The 17,337-nt window shown below is 37.4% G+C and overlaps 1 protein-coding gene across 3 annotated transcripts in view; it reads left to right on the forward strand.

Moving 5' to 3' along the window:
• Nucleotides 1-17,337, forward strand: part of PCCA (propionyl-CoA carboxylase subunit alpha) — a 274,960-nt gene that overhangs the window by 109,135 nt on the left and 148,488 nt on the right. For all 3 annotated transcript variants that reach the window (XM_026793634.2, XM_074535667.1, XM_026793635.2), the window contains 4 exons: nucleotides 6,064-6,207; nucleotides 7,862-7,936; nucleotides 13,078-13,146; nucleotides 13,942-14,017. In XM_026793634.2, the coding sequence (XP_026649435.2) occupies nucleotides 6,064-6,207; nucleotides 7,862-7,936; nucleotides 13,078-13,146; nucleotides 13,942-14,017 (364 nt within the window). The remainder of the gene's footprint in view (nucleotides 1-6,063; nucleotides 6,208-7,861; nucleotides 7,937-13,077; nucleotides 13,147-13,941; nucleotides 14,018-17,337) is intronic.

Below are 17,337 nucleotides of genomic sequence, written 5' to 3' on the forward strand. Positions count from 1 at the left end.
CTTTTGTTTATCACTTTCTGGATTTTCATCAGATTTTACTGACCTTTGGAAAATTATGTATTCCAGAGAGTTGTCTTTTTGCAAAATGGGCTATGACTAGTGTAAGACATGGGAAGAATTTTTACATGCAACATGTCTTCCCTTCTTGCGTTTGTCCACCCATGAAAATATAAAAAGCATGGTAGGAAAATGTCTAAAAGTAGGTAGAAATACTGTTGCAGATGCTTTGGTGCTCCACTGCTTATAAACTCCTGGTTCTAACAGCCTCTTAATTGTATTTCTATTCTTTGCTCATCACCAGTTGGCACCTGCTACATGTTTGCTTAGTGAAGGATATTAGTGCTGGAAAATATTGTAGCTGCACTATATGTAGCAGTAAGAACAAAATACAAATACCAAAGTGATGAGCTGAGTCCAGCTTGCCACCTAAAGCCACAGAGAAGTGGTGATTTTGGTATCTATAGCAGACCCATGGGATGGCAAGCTTTGATCTTGCTGTCTTGGTTGTGCAGAGCTGCTTGGAGGATGATTTGTGATAGGTGGGCAGGAGAATGGGAGCACAGAAACAGTCTGTCAGGAGTTAGAGGAGTAGATTTCTGTGAAGTCAGATTGGTGGGATTTCAAAGTAAATCTGTACTGTTTCTGCTGTTTGCCAAGACTTCATATTTCTTAATACTGGATTCTTGGTTTACTGTGACAACACTTTGCTTCAGTCATTTTAAATAGACTGACAAACAGTGTCAGATGGTAAGGACTTTCAATTGCTGCTAACCTGGGCTGAATTTGAACTACTGACCTAAAGGTGAAAGGTCTCTTATCCCATTACCAATCCGCTAAGCCCACCAGAATCCATTCTGCACACAGTTTATACCAGCTGTTCATGGCCATTTTTAGAACTGAAAGGTGATTTTACTGCCAAACAACACTTCTTCACACAAGAGGGTCAGCCGACAACAGTTAACCAAATTTTTGCCACATTCTTGCCTCCTAATGCAACTTCCATTATGTATCTACTGGTTGTCTGCTTTTCAGGCTTCCCAAAAGAACTACAGAAAAGCATTGCTAATTGTTGTTGACAGAAGAGAACAACATTGTTTGTGTAAGTCATTGAATCTGAAAGATGCCATTAACAGTGCTGCCAAGGCATGGAATGATATCTTAGAGACGACATTCCCATGTAACGCTCATAAAATACTATTAAAAAACGTAGAGAAAGAGGAGACTACTTAATAAGTGGAGAAACAAAAGGTCATTCTTCAGTGTTAGTTAGTTCTTCTTAGTTTCTTTGCTTTGGTGAAGTTGATGTAAAGTAAACCAAAGAATAGCTGTGGTGTGACCGGAGCCATCCTGAATGAAGTGTTCTGAGAAGGCTTTAATACTACAGCTAAATACACTAAAAACAGGAATTAGATATTTAGGAAAGAAAGTATTGGTTTTGTGGATACTAGTTTCTTTATTTTCTTACATGGCGCATGTAGTGGGATGGAAATTGTGTAGAGTTACTAAATTTTGAGAAATGTTTTTTCAAGTGCAGGATGTTAATTGAGAAAGTTATGTTGAAATTATGAGCTAATTGACTTGTTGACCTAAAGTGTGTGCTCTTTGTCTGAAATACAGAAAAGATTCAGAATTCATAGGCCACATAAGATGTGTCTGTCCCATACAATGTAGAAACAAATCCTTGCAAAAGGTGTCAATGATTATTGGAATATTACTTCCTATGAGGAAGTAAATTAAATACCTTTTCAAAGTTATATGCTACCATTAAAAAACTAGTTTTTACTGAATGTCTGTGCATTAGTTTTTATTTCTACATCCTACTTGGGAAACAATAAGTCTACCTGAACATCATAGCTGATGGAAATTTTAGTAGTACTGATTGCCTTCAGTTTTCAGTTGTATCTAATATGTCACAAAGCAAACAGCAAGTGTTATGTAGGATTCCTGTAGTTACCCAGTTATGTATTCCTGCTTTCCATTCATTCTGTATATTAGTCCAACCATTGTCTGTTTTTCAGTAGCCTTTATGAAAAGCTGTTTTTTTGCTGTGTGCTCCCAAACCCCATGTACATTGAACTATTTTGCAGAAAGATGTGACCCCAGTGTGCTCCTGCTCATAGTAGTCAGGAAGCTTGCATGCCTGAAGAGCAGAACATGTGTGCGCTTCTGTTGCTGTTCAGTTCTCCGAAATAGAAACCAGGCTTACTGAAATACAGGGACTTGAGAAGCGTCTGTAAGTTGGTGAGTTTGGGTCAGTTGATACTGGATTTGGCTGCAGCAGCAAAGCCTGTGGGACTCCAGGTGAATCACATTTCCTGGAAACTGAGGTGTATGTTGAAAGTTAGTTTTGAGATTATTTATCTGAATGTAAAGGGGTATATGACACCAGCTAGGGACTTACAGTAGTAGGGGTGACATAGGCTGTAGTTTTAAGTCTACTGAAATTTAGATTTTCTTGGCTGATGTGGCGTGCTTGAATGTTCCAGCTGGTGTGTGAGTAACTTGATGCCTTATACACGCAGGGACAAGAGCAGTCTGTGAGTGTCCAGAAGTGTTTGCTGTTAGATCTGAGTGCCTTGATAGTCTTGAGAAAAATGCGTCCCAGAATTATTCCCCTGAATATAAGGGGAACAGTCATCACTAATTTAATTCTCAGCTCCTACTGTCCATAAAAACTGCATGACTGTTTTTGTAGCTCTGGATGAACCCCACTATGGTAAAGCTTTAAAACCACTGGCAGTCACAGAACAAGAGGAGAATTAGGAGCCTTTCCATACTGTTCTGGTGATGGATGCTAACTGGCCTGTGATGTTGGTAGGTTCCCCAACTCTTATATACCTGCTTTACTATCTGTAAACTGGGACCTAATTATTATTTTCTGACAGGCTTTGCCACTAGTTTCTCTTGCTGTATAAATGGGAAGGGGTTAGTGAAGCAAAAACACTTGCAATGCTCATGGGAAATCTAGTTGCTGTAATGTCTTAAGAGCAGTAGATCCAGTATGAAGGGGAAGCGCTTTCCCTTTACTCTGTGTAGCTATTGCTGGTCATAGCAGGTATAGCTTTGTGGACTTGAAAGCAGGAATATAAGTGGCATCTTACAGAGACTTAAGACTTTTTAAAGGAGGTGTATATTGTTCTTAAGTGCATTGAAATGATGACTTGTTATCAACTGGTTATGAGCAGACTTGGTATAAGTAAAGGAACTGATAGTAAAGGTGTTACTTTTGGCTGATTGAGAGTTTTTGCTGATCAATTTTTTCTGCCTGTCCTGTTGAGAATAAGGTACAGCTGTCTTGATACAGCTATGCTCTGTAGAATGCTTGCTGCAGACATGTCTGGTTTTGCCCATTTTGTTGAAGTCAGCAGTAATGTGTGAATGTAGCTACTGTTGTATGACCATACCAACACTGGCTCTTCGAAGGCTGGGCTTCACTGGCAACATCTTGCATCAGTCGACTGCAAAACTGAGTATGGCCTAAAGCTAAAGGAGTTGATCAGTTCAGTGAGATTCAGCTCCATTTGTGAGCAAACTTGCCTTCATCTTGTCAGAAATGTAGTACTTGACTTAGTCTCCATATGCTGGCAAATAAAGTCTGTTGATGGAGAGGGGAGATAGCATAAGTAGAAGAGAAGGAACTACAACAGGCAGGCGGAATAAAGACAGCACCTGAAGTAAAAAGTGGAAAAGAGGGAAGTAATTGAAGTCTGACTTATAAGAGTGATTTTTACAACAGATACTTTAGGCAATTATTAGTTGTAGTTGTTGTAGAGATTTCAAGATTAAAGTTCTTTTCTACTATATTTCATCTGATAGTCTTAAGAAATATCAAAATGCATTCAAATGTATTTGGTACCCCAAATTAATGCTATGATTGGAATTGTCTATGTTATGCCTAAATAGTAGTAGTTGAAGCAGAGTCCTAAAATAAAGTAGGACTTCTCCCCACCCCAAAAAAACCCTCAACATTTTTTCCTATACGTATTTGCTGAATGCAAATTTGCAGCTTTGTGTGGAGACACAAAGGGAGTATTTTGAAGAAACAGAAGAAAATATTGACCAAGTCAAAGATCTGTATTGAAGAATGGATTAAATAAATGTTTGTGAGACTTAAGAAGCAAACAACAAAAATATTTTTCTTTTCAGAGACATTCCATCTTATTTTGATCATCAACAATAAAACTGAAAACAACAATGAAGCTATTGAATCTGGAATGCCAATTGCTGTCCAAGAAAAATGGCAGTATAACTAAATAATGCAAATGCCTTTGGAAAAAGAAAAAGTATTTTAATTACCTGGAATGTTAGAATTCCAAACATGTTCCCAGCTCAAAGGTAATCTTTTAAAACTTAAATTCCAAAGTAGTCCAAATATGAATGTGTGATAAGTAACTTTCTATTAAAACTTAGGGAGTTTCTATTAAAACTTCAAGTCTTAATAGAAACTTCAAGTCTTAATAGAAATTGAATTGCTTCAATTTAACACTGCAGGACAGACACTGAGATGTTTCATAGATTCCCAAAATACTGTTATTAAGCTTGACATGCTGGAAAGTATCATGTGTTAGGTAGAATCAAGATTGAGTCCCAAAGGTACATCCTTAAACTGTATAATCAGATTCCCATTTCAATGTCACTTTTGTCCTTCAAAGAATAGGTGCTTGTTTCAGTGATGATTTGTCATTAAAATTATGTCAAAACGTCTTAAAATGTTGTTGAAACTCTAAACAAACTCACAGCACACACAGGGCTAATTATGGATGCCATCTGTTTATTTTTACAAAGCGTTTTTTCTTAAAGACCGAAGCATCTACTTGTTCTGGTAAGCCACAATGTTGTTATAATGACTGAATGTTTTCCTTAATACTGTATACTTAAAGGAAGAAGGACAAGTGGTTTGGTCAGTGACCTTTTCCTGTGTCAGAAAAGGTACATAGTGTGACATCTCACCACAAGCAGTTGCAAAGTGCGTTTTCTTGAGGTATTTTTCCGCTTGGAGCACAAACATTTTATAACAAAAATGGCAGTTGTGTCATGGTTTCTGGTGGTATAGCTGTTTCTGTGGGAAGAACGTGCTTTTAACTCGATCAATGTGGGGGCGATCAGAAGGAATCACCTTGGTTGCTTTTTACTGTCCTATGCCTAGTTAAAGGTTTTTTCAAGTTAATCAAGGTGCTCGTTTCTGTGCCCATTTGAAGGCAGAAGCGTGTGCATGTGCCTGTGCACACCCACGTGTACATGCTTGTGCGCACATCCTGTGAGCGCGAGCGACGGCAATTCCCAGGGCAGCCTCTTCCAAAGCCGTTAGCGGCAATTTGCTGAGCGCGCAGAGCCGCTCTGCTGGTCCAGCCCAGCTATTGTGCATGCTAAGCACTAAACAGAGATAAGTCTGGAGGGGGGGAAAAAAATTGAAGGATCCATCTGCTCATTTCTGCTACACTGCGCTGATGCAAGATTACGCTAATCTGGTTGCTTGTCAGGACAGGTTAGTGAAAGAAGGCGAATGGGTGAGATATAGGCTACGCCGGTTCTGTGGAAAATTGGTAGCGGCTCCTGTATGTGCCATGTTAAGTGTAGCAGAATGGGTTGATTATCAGCTACTTGGAGATTTTCATTCAAAATATAGTTATGGCCACTGTGTGAGTCTCTTCAAAACAAAATTGAATGGGAAAAGCTTTCGAACAAAGAAAAATTAACTCATTGTCACCGGATGCATTTGAATTTGTAAAATAAGTGGGGAAAAAAAAAAACCCCTAACCAAACAAAAAACCCCTACAAATGCCCAAATCCTCCCAGGTCACCTTTGTAGTTTTCCTTTTGTGTGCTGCTCCCAGTTATTGTCATCTGCTAATTATTTTTTTGCGTTCTTATGCAAAGGCAGCAGTTGCTGGAGTTTAAGTAGGGTTGTTTTTTTTTGTGGAAAAAGACCAAAATAGAAACATGGTCTTTCTCTGTTCTTTTGCAGGTGAAATTTCTTATTTATCTGCGTTTGTTTACAGAGAGGTGCTTTTTTTTATTGGTTGCTTTTTGTTACCTACTGACTGACAGTTCTTGACCTTGCAGGTTGAACATCCCGTCACAGAATGCATTACCGGCCTGGACTTAGTCCAAGAAATGATCCGTGTTGCCAAGGGTTACCCTCTCAGGCACAAACAGGCTGATATTCCCATCAACGGCTGGGCGGTTGAATGTCGAGTTTATGCTGAGGTAAATGAGTGGTAATGGGGAGGAGGGGGTAGGTGGTTGAATTGTGGCGTAATAATACCCAGGTGTGGATAGATGCCAAGGTGAAATCAAGGAATATCATATGAAAGTCATGATTTCAAGCCTGTAACATGAATGGTTAATGAGGTTTTGTAGAATTATCGAGTTCTTGTTTTTTAATTAAAAATGTGGTGTGTGTTTCAACATAGCTTTTTCCTGAAAGTTGAAAGTAAAGATGATAAAAGAGAGAGGTAAGCAAATGTCATTAGAAATAAGCCTGCATGTTCAGTACACGTTTAATGATGCTGGAGTTATTTACCAGAGTTAACCACTCTTTCTAAGTTTCTGAAATGTGTTGTTGAAACTTGTTGACTTTAAAAGACAGTTGAAATTCAATGTCTTACAGAATTTTTGTTGTTTTAGTAAAACTTTTGAAAAGGTCATTAAAAACCAAGTTACACATTTTCTGAAACCACAGTTTATAGGCTAAACTTTGAAAGTGCATTCCAAAACAATAACTATAATTATGGTGTGAGTCTCCATCTTACCTTAAAGAAGCTTATGAATATTTAAATCCTGTTTTCAAGCACCATCAAGGCATTTTGATGTAATGTCTTTTTGGCGTCACTTTTGATATATGAAAATGAAAATTTGTTTAGTAAAAAAAAAGTCATTGAATCACAGAGTGGTTTGGGTTGGAGGGGACCTTGAAGATCATCTGATCGCAACCCCCTTGACACGGGCAGGGACACCTTCCACTAGACCAGGTTGTTCAGAGCCCCATTGGAGCCTGGCCTTGAACATTTCCAGGGGTGGGGGCTGGAAAAGAATGCCTATCTTCCTTCATTTAGTTTCAGGAACATTTTAGGTAACTTGGCATTTCAAAACTAATTCAGTACTTTGAGACATTTTTCCCCTTACTTATCTGTTGGAAATTTTGTTACCTAGACCATCTTATGTTTCTTTTTATCTCATGACATGCATCTAACCTCCAAATTCCTCTACTGATTCAAAGTTGTCCAGACTATTTTGATAAAGAATAAATATTTGCCCTGTGACTGTCATGGAAACTATTTTGAGTTTTAGTAGGCTTTACACTGGAGTAACTGATGTTTAGGTTTTTTATTTTGTTCATCTTAGATCTCCACACATTTATGAGTAATGAATCCAACTACTTTGCCATGAATTAGGTTATTCTGTAGGCCATATATTTTTGTTTTCCTATTAAGTTTGTATTAGTGTTGCATTATGTACATGTAGGAGGTTTCCAGTGGCATAAAGATCGGTTTGACTTCTTAAGATAATTGAAATTCTAACTGCCCTTTTTATCTCCGAAAATTTTTTCTTATACTCCTGAATACTTTCCCATCCTTCTTCCAAGTGTAGCTAATGAAAATGTCATCTTTGTATATTGCAACTGGTGCAGAATACTTATTTCCTTTTTTTTTAAGTGATGCAAGAGAATTTATATACTTCCATTTCTTTATTTGGATTTGTGGGGGCAGATGGATGAAGAAATGTTCTTTGACACAAGTAATTCTGGGCAAAAAAGCAGAGTCATTCCAGTAGCAATTTCTGTTCTACTTAAAGCTTTTAAACATTATCTGCTCCACATCTGCAAAAGCTTAATGCTTTCTCATGTTGAATTTTTTTCCAGGACCCCTACAAATCTTTTGGCCTGCCATCCATTGGTAAACTGTCTCAGTATCAGGAACCCTTGCATGTGCCAAATGTAAGTAACTGCTCTGGTTTTTCATAGGTGCTGAGTTTCTCTTATATAAAGACTATAAATATTCAGTTGCTTTGTAAACCAGGCCTTTTTTCCAGCTTTTTGCCAGAGTGGGGACAGGACATGGCAGTACTGATTTGTGCAACCTGAAAAACTGCTTAAAAGTGAACAGTTCCAAACTGGGTTAAAAATGTTCAGATTGGGTATAACATTGAACCAATACATGTTGAAATGGTTTGTTCTATAACTTTAAGCTTAAGTTTTTCAAACACAGTTTTAGTAAATGTACTTGTGGACATTAAAAATGTTAGTGAACTGTTCAGTCAACTCTTTAAGCACAGAAAACTGGGGACACTAGTGAGAAACTGCCAGCGCTTTTTGTTTAGCTTTGTAGACTTTAAAGAGGAGTTTCTTACAGTGGTTATTACATGTTTCAGGATACAGCCTAACCATATAGAATAGGTGTTTAGCAAACAGTGTTTTCTGCTGGGTGTAAAGAGCAAATACACTGCCTTTCTGTAAAATCAAGGTAGTCTTAAATTATAAGTGCACATATACATGAGTGACACTGTGTCAGTGCAGTGATGAGACTGTACCATCTGTGAATACAATTATTCAGTCTGCTTGCACGGAAAATACTGAGAGATTACAGGAGGAATCTTAAATGTGGAGTTGTTATTGGATATATGATTTATTTCGCTTTTTAAATTGTTTTTGCCCGTGTACTTTCCAAAGGGACCTGACCCTTTCTGGTCTTTAAGGCTTCATGCTGTGTTCAAAGTCTGAAAGCAGAAAAAAACTGTGAAGATCTAAAAGGCATTATGTGCTCTTAAAGAGGAGATGAGGGAAAAAGGTATCACTGGATGTATCTAAACTTCTTTTTAATGAAACAAAGAGTGTATTTAATAAGAATTTATAATGAGTACTCCAGTGGTTGTTAGAAGTTTTCACCATGTTGTAATAGCTAACACGATGTCAAACATTTTGCCCTTGCAAGTTTTTGCAATTTGCAATTTTCCAAACGTGAGACCTGTTGAAAGTACAAGTGATAATGGACAAACTATACCCCCTACAGTCTTTGTCCCACCAAATCTTTCTTCAATTAATGCTGCAGCAGGAGTTTTATGTAATAACATTTGCGCTTGTGAGCCATCCATACAAGGAAAAAACAATTAAAATGCCTTAAATGTTCTGCTTACTGCTGTTATTTGCTTGTGTGAATGTTGCATGTCAGCTAAATGGACCACGGAATAGATAAAGTGATTGGGTGTAGGAGAGTGCACACTAAGCTTTGTCTATCATTATTGCTGGGAGCAATCAAATTGATGCCAGCAGGACAGTAGACGCGTTGACAGCTGTAATTATGTATCTCCATGGTGATCACTTTTGGCCTGTCATGGAGGCCCATGAGTCCCCTCCCTTGCAAGCATTTAATCAGATTGGGCTGTCACTTGTCAGGTAGATGGGGTGGGCTGGGAGTTGTGCTTAGGGGGAGAGGTGAATTGAAAATGAAGGGTGGGAGACGCCTGATTGCTTCACGTAGTCCATCGTGGTACCAAAGAAAGAGATTTTAATTACACTGGAGGCTTCAGAGCATTGGGTTGAGGAGCTCATATGGAGTCTCTAGGCTTTCTCTTCCTGTTTACTTCCACTGTCATATTAAAAAATAGAAGAACTGTTTTTATGTAGGTACTCATGATTTGGTGTCTTAATACATATATTTCTGCTAGCATGAAACTAATTTCTCTCCTGAGAATGTCATGCTGCTAAGAACAAAATTAATGTGGCTAAAAAGGTACAGCGTTACAGGCCCATTGTGCCGTGGTGTTTGTTTTCTGCATTTTAGGTTTTAGAGTTGTCAACAATTTGGCTTGAGAAAAATTAGCAGAGATTTGTAGTGTGTCACAGCAAGTTCAGCTTATGTGTATTGCCAAATGTATTGGCAATTCATTTCTTCTGTGTCTCAAGTTAGCTCTGATTTACCATCCCTGTGTGTCAGCTGCCCGTGCTGATGGAACTGTTGAGCGTGGCTGGGTGAGAGCCGTGTTTGCCTTAGCCATAGGGAAGAATATGATGGCTGTTTTTGTGTCATGTAGTTTCTAATTGCCTTAGAACGTAGTGCTCATAAATACCTTTTTTTTTTCATCTTTGATAATGAAGCTGAAGACAGGTGACCATAAACCAGCCCCTTATGTGTGATAGTGGGCTTTGATGTTTGGTACTCATACACAACATGTTCTGCTATGTCTGGAGAGCTCCAGCATTGCTCTCTGTCAGTGTGAGGAGTAGTCTGGTATTTTAATGACTCTTACCAGGAAAAGAAAATTCTCAGACTCAGATATAGCAAAGAATTGAGAAATACAAGAATCTGTTTGTGTTCCTAAGTGGAATTTGATGCATTAAAGAGTCCATTGCAGGACTGAGACACAGATTGTGCTTCCCCCCCAGGCCCCCCATTTAAGCATTTTTTATTCATTTTGCTGTTGTCCTAATGTAATAACACATGAGGGTAATACAACATCAATAAAGTGTTAGGGCTGTAATATGAATGAGCTCTAGGATACAGCAGGACCTTTAACCCTAGCTTTTCCTAAATATCTTAAATACTGAGTAAAAGAAGGGAATTATATTAAACAGAAGTAAATGCTGGAGGTCTAATAAATATTGCTATTATTTATCAAGTTCAGCACATTATAGTGAGTAGTTGTTGAATTAGGGTTTCTTAGTCATCCAATATTCATTAAATTCTGTCACACCATATAGTTTATAAAATCACCTACTGTTACCAGGCTCTGAAAATGTGAGCACCACAGGGAGAATTTAAGATAGTAAATGTATTTCTTTTTTGCTGTCATTTTTTTGGTCATCTTGAGTTTATTTTATGAAAATTAACTTCCATAGAGGACTCCAGATTTTTTTAAAATAAGTTATGCAGTAGTTTAAGTAGTTTACATTCACTGTTGCCTTTTCAAGATATTGTGGTTAGGGGAAATGTGAATTTTGTAGTGGTCATGTACATGTGTTGTATGAACAGAAACATAGAGCCAGGCAGAGCATATAGTTGAGGTAGCCTCAGAAGTCTCAGTTAACTTTAAGGTCTGACTAACCTGCTTCTTGTGGGCCTGAATTATGCACCTTTCATATGTTTTTTTCTTTGTCAAAAGGTGACATACATGTGTCAGTACTTACACATATGTAAAGCACTCCTGAATGCTTTTGTGCAGTCACTTTGTAGGTGCTGCTTCAAACACAAAAGTCACAATACAGCTCAAGTATGTGTGGAGTATGTATGTCATACCTTGTCTTATGTATGTATTTATTGAGTATTAGAAAATAATGTCAAGGGCAGGGGATTTCTCTGGAACTGGATAGGTAAATTGATTCTTTCTGACTTCATTGTGAGAACATGCGCATTGACTTTATACACGGACAGCCATTCTGTGAGAAAGGATAGTTTAGCAGCTGGAAGAAAGGAAGCTGAGAAATACACTGCATGTTTTTTCTGTAATCATCACATGTCTGAACTACCTTCTCATCAGTAGCTAATGTTAAATGTACCTGATGTGAGTAGTGGGGAGCCCAGTTAAGCACAGATAAAGCACATTCAGATAAGAATCTATTAAAGTGGTACAGAAGCAATGCTGCCTTTACATGTGAATAACTATAGGAAAAAAGTAAATATGTAACTACAAATATATGAATACAAACATGTGAATCAGTGAATTTCTTCTTAAAATAAATGTAATGTCCCATGAACTAGTCAGACAATGTTTTTTGCTGAAGAAAGTGAATACACCTGCTAGGGTATCTTTTTATGTCATTTGGATAATAAAGTCATCATCATGCCCTCATGTGGATTCTCTAGACAAGAGGTTCTACATGTGGTCCCTTGATAATTGCCTAAATTAAAATATTAAAGGCCTAACAGCCGTTGCATTGACCTTTTTCTGCCTTGCTGCAGACAGATGAGCTGCTGTTTATTACAAAGGTTCCTTCCCACAGGTGAAGATTTAAGTAAGATTCCAGGACCCTCTTTCCCACCCCTTTACAATGCAGTGTATCAGAGCCCTGCTGTTTCAACAGCTTTGATTAGAGCCCTCCATCCTTATGATCCCCAGAATGCATTTATCACTCGAGTTATTTTGATTAGTTTAAAATAAATATTTTGAATTCCAGTGCTCAAAAGCAGCAATTTAATAAATATTTATTCCCCAGAAATTGCTCATTTGAAAAGTTTTATATGGCTAACCTCATTGTTACAGTGATGAAATCAAACTGAGAGATGAAAACAAGAATCAGCAATATACAAACTAACTTGTTGGCTGGTTAACAGCAATCAGCCTCTTCAAAAGAAATTTTTGAACTCGTGTTATTTTTTTCCATGAATATTGCAGAATCAGAGCTTTAATTGGGGCTGTGTCCTTACAAAGCAAAGCCATGGAAAAAGCTGTGTAAACATTAAAGCCCCGGGGAAGAGCAGCAACAGAAAAAAAATGTTTAACAGTTGAGAGGGTGAGACAGAGAAGGAAAGTGTTACAGACATGAAAACCATAGGCTCAGTATTCCTATGGAGCTGATAAGCAGAGCTCCAAAGTTCCTGCTGAATGCTCCCTACTTCTATTCCTACTGAAGCCCTTGGAAGGGCTGTGGCAGAACATGAGGGATGTGATTACATATAGATGCAGAAAGGCTGTGATTATAAGGGTCATCCCTCATGCCAGGTGTCAGTCAGAAAAATAATTACAACTGTATTTTATTGCAGGGATTAAAACAGAATTGAATGTGTTTGGAGTTGAAGCGAGTGTAACACAGCTGAAATTGTTAGATTGGCTTTACTGTGTTTACTGTATCTTCTGGAGAACAAAGGAGAATTTTGACTATGAACTCAAGATTGCAGTCAAGTTTCTCATAAAGGAGAGACTAATTTGCAAGTGCTTTTTTTTTGGTGGTGAAGAAAAAAGCTTCCCTTCCCTCCTCCCAGGTTGTCTGAAAAGAAATAATTATTTGAGTCTTTCTAGAGGGAAAAATGAATGTGATAAGCTTTGTGGGGGTTATGGTTTAAGGCTGATGGGTAGATTTGATCCTCATGTTGAATTTTTTTTTTTCCAGTAATATATAATTATTTTCACTTCTTATTTTTGAAGGTACGTGTTGACAGTGGTATACAACAAGGAAGTGACATTAGCATTTATTATGATCCCATGATCTCAAAAGTGAGTTGATCATTATTTCTCACTATTCTAAAGGTTTTAAATACTATTTTTCTACATAGATCTTTTATGCAAGGGAGCATATTAAAGGATTGGTAAATCAGTATTTTAAAGGTGCCAGCCATAACATGCCTCAAGGGAATACAAAAGAAGTGAAGGAAGATGTGGAGTAGAGGAAATCTAGTGTCTCTTCTAAATAAAATTTTTACCTTTTGACACTGATAGTTATTTGTCTTGCAGTTTCTAATTTAAAAGATTCTGATTTAAACACCAGCCTTTGTCTGACTTAGATACTGCCAATCTATCTTTTTTTAATATCGTCTAGCTTGGATGTAAATGTCAGTGATCCTGGCTTCCAAAAAGAGGCATTGAAAGAAATGCTTGATAGTGTCTCTTTGTATTAGTTCTTATTCATTGGGAATATATTGGTAAAATTAAAATATGACATGATACAGTTCAGTCCTCAAAAAAGGGATGTCTTAGGAATTCATTGGGCATTAGGAATCTGGTCAGCTTGGATAGTGAACCTCTCGTCTGATTTTGAGAGCTTGTTTAGATGTTTTGAGTTTTATGAAGTAAAAAGTGATTGGCTTTCTTTCATTGTAGTGGGTTAAGAGATCTTAGCTTTTTTTTGATGTTTCAGGGAGCCTTTATAGCATAAATACAGTAATGGTCAAGCAATGGTTTCTTATGACTGCAGAAATTCTACAAACCTATTTAATTTTTAAATGCTATTCAAATTCTAGAAACAAACATCTAATATCTAGGTAATGTAAATACCTTATTTTTTTTCTTTAGCTGATTACCTATGGCTCTAATAGAGCTGAAGCACTGAAAAGAATGGAAGAGGCTTTGGACAACTACGTAATTCGAGGTAACTAGAGAAATTTGGATTCCTAGTGTGATAGGCTGTCATCTCTTTCAAGAAAACAGCTTGAAAATGTAGTAATTAGCAAATTGAATAAAGTTCCCACTTCTTAAGTGCAAATTAAAAAAGGAAAAGCTTGTGTTAATTAAGCTGAGAAGATACATCAACTCTAAAGAGACTTTTTTTCTCCATTTTTCTCTTGAATATTGTAGGATAAATATTTAAGTAAGTTTCTTAAAACTCATAGTTCTCACTGAATGGTAGCATGTAATTGATTATGTTGTAGGGGGGAAAAGGAAATTGTACTGTAAGAAATTTAAAGTAATTGCCATTTTTAGGAGTTTAATACGTTTATTGCAATTAAATATTATCACAATGCAGTGGTTGATTGTGTAAATCTAGGTATTTCTCTAATTTTCAAGGTCATTGTTTAGGTTTGGGCAGATACAGATGTAGGCTGGTGATCATCAGCTGTTTCAGCTCTTGCTCACTGATTGCATAGGAGATGCAGCCATTCTTCCAGGCTTTCCAGGCAGCAAGGGTAAATCAGCCCTGACCACTTTTATCTTTTTAAGTTTTGGTAAGGGAAGCCATGTTTTGTATGGGAGAAATGTTTAGGTCTTCCTCTATGTCTTATGGAAAACAGGAAGGACAACTCAGGATAAGAGAGGTAAAAATTTCTGTGAAGTTTCTGTAAAACTTGGTTTTGCTTTAATACTGGGCTGCTGAATCATACAGATGTCCTGTCAAACTCAAAAGATTTATCTGTCTAGGGGAAAATGAACATCCCTCCACCACAGTGTAGTTAGATCCCATGGTAGGATTAACCATTGTAAATGAACTGCTAACTCTAACATAGATTTATATTGGTGCAACTTGAGCCATTAGACTATTGCAGTACAATGTGCTGATGTAGACCCCTGCTGTAAAACAGCTGAGTAAATTTATATGAGAGAGAAATTTATATTGCTGTAGTTAGATTGATGTGAGGTGGGATTTGTTGCTGTTGTTATTAATGGAGACAGGCTCTGGATTCATACTGTTGTGTTGATAGCAAGTGATGCTAAAAGTATTTTATTTGATGAGACTATTGCAAATGTGTGTGGAACATTGTCTTTTATTGTGTGCTATAGTATGGGATGGAAACTGGTTGTTTGGGCTTAGATGTTTTACACAGATGTACCTAATAACTGTTCCACAGATTATAAATATTTGCGAAGTATTTGAAACCTTACAGCTGAAAAGTACCAATTTCTGTTCTTGAGATTTTTAGTCTTTTTATTAGTATGCATGTATTCATCATACTAATGTCTCTGTAGTATTTCTATCTGAGAAAGCTTTTAGTCTATTAAAAACATTTAAAGAGGTAATTAGTGAACTACAGGGGGATTTTTTTTCTAAAGTACTGCAAACCACAAAATGTACTACAGGTTTCAAAGTAGATGAATTTTCAGAACACGTTTTTAGTTGCAGTGGCCAGTGGTTTCCATTTGAAAACCACCAAGATTTTTGTGTAATTTTACACAGCTGGTAGTTTCTTCTCAGTGTTTATTTAAAATGGAACATTTGTGGATATTAAAGTATCTCTTTTCTTAACTGGTGTGAATGATTCTTGGTAGGGTAGTTAGTAGAAACTTGTTTATTTTTACCCTAAAATGATGGTGTGTATTTTTGCTTTACAAAGTTGGGTTTGGGTTTCTATGTAACCAAATATTAAACTACCTTGATATTTTGTAACATGCTTCACATTAAATCTTTTCCAACTTGAGTTTTTGTTAGTATTGAAAGATACAGAATAGGTTTTTTTAAACGTAGTATTGAAGTTACTTGGTTTTATGTTTGAACAGTGAGCTTGTACATAGAGATTATCAGTCTTCCTGAATATTACGCTCCAGATCCCTGTTTCTCAGCACAGCCCTCTTGTCACTCTGAAATTGTGTGAAGCAGCATTTATGTTTGCTTAGTGTTTTAGAGACACTGTGTTTTTCCCTGTGAGTAATGAACTCTTCTAGAGCATTTTAGATAAGCAATACCAGCTGAAGTCAGTGTCAGTTGTAGTGATGATGTGCACTGGGAGAATTTGAGATTTAAAATCCCAAGGATTGCAGTTTCTGTAAACAAGGATGCTTGTTCACTGACATAGGATGGGAATGGGATGTAGGGTGGCTGGGTAACAGGTCAAGGACCATCTAATGCAGAGCTTAGGGACTGCTAATGGAGGATGGAGTCTTCCCAATCACTTCTGTGTCACCAGTTCAAAGCAGACAAAAGTTGGTAAGGAATTTTAGTCACTACTATTTTGATGGTTGCTTGCTGACCTGTGTGAAATCAGTGGTTTTTATCCAGTTCCTAGAAGACAAATATCTTCTTGGAGCAAATGCCACTATACAATGTCATTCATGGCAGTCCCAGCAGAGAATCCAGGACTGAAGTAGCACAGTGACCCTTCAGGAGGTGACTCATCTAGGCTGGGTTGAGGCATGTTGGCAGTGTGAAGGTCAAGGACTTACTCTGCTGCTCTTTGTCTCTTGGCTCTGTGAGAAAACATTCAGTTTCTTTGCTGTGGCTTTGGGGTATTCACAAGTTACCCCATTCCTTTTTAGCTCTGTTCCATCTACAGGGAACAAGTCCCCAGACAAGTCTTTATTGACTTGTTTTCTTGGACTGGATACTACCTGGCCTTGAATTCATGGTTTAGCTGCCCTTCCCAGTTGAATCTTCCTGACAAGATCATGAGGGAAATTAAAGTAATTAAATGTTAAAAATAGTCTAATACTTGCAAAGAAAGCAGACTTAAGCAAAATTTGAGTAATACCTTAAACAACCAAGGCTGCATCATATAGTGCCTGTAATAGCAGTATCTTTGTTAAAAATAGAGGATTAAGCAAATAGGGGTATTTGCAACAATGCTGTGCTCTGAAAATGCCTGATGCCTGAATGTTTTATTACCATTTGGGCTGATGACAACTTGTACACAGTGAAGAGAGACATTCTGCAGTCTGTTCACTGGTAGATGCTAAGAGTATCACTAACTCAAGATTGAGTCAAGATAGGGTCAATGTGATCGAGGGACTGTAATCTCAATTATTTTTCCTGTGAAATATCTCCATTGTTGCTAATAGGAGCAGATGAAAGAGTAGGATAGCGTTTCTATGAGTTGTGGATTAGATTAAATGATCTCTTGAGGTTCTTTGCAGTCTAAATTATTCTGACAGGAACTGACTTCTCCACTGAGAGCTGATCTGAATTCAAAATCTCAGCTGAGACTCCAGAATGACAAAGGGTCTAATTAGGTAACATTTTTATCTCTGAGTCTTGCCGTATAA

Source organism: Zonotrichia albicollis, chromosome 2 (genome assembly GCF_047830755.1).
Source record: "Zonotrichia albicollis isolate bZonAlb1 chromosome 2, bZonAlb1.hap1, whole genome shotgun sequence".
Classification (NCBI taxonomy): domain Eukaryota; kingdom Metazoa; phylum Chordata; class Aves; order Passeriformes; family Passerellidae; genus Zonotrichia; species Zonotrichia albicollis.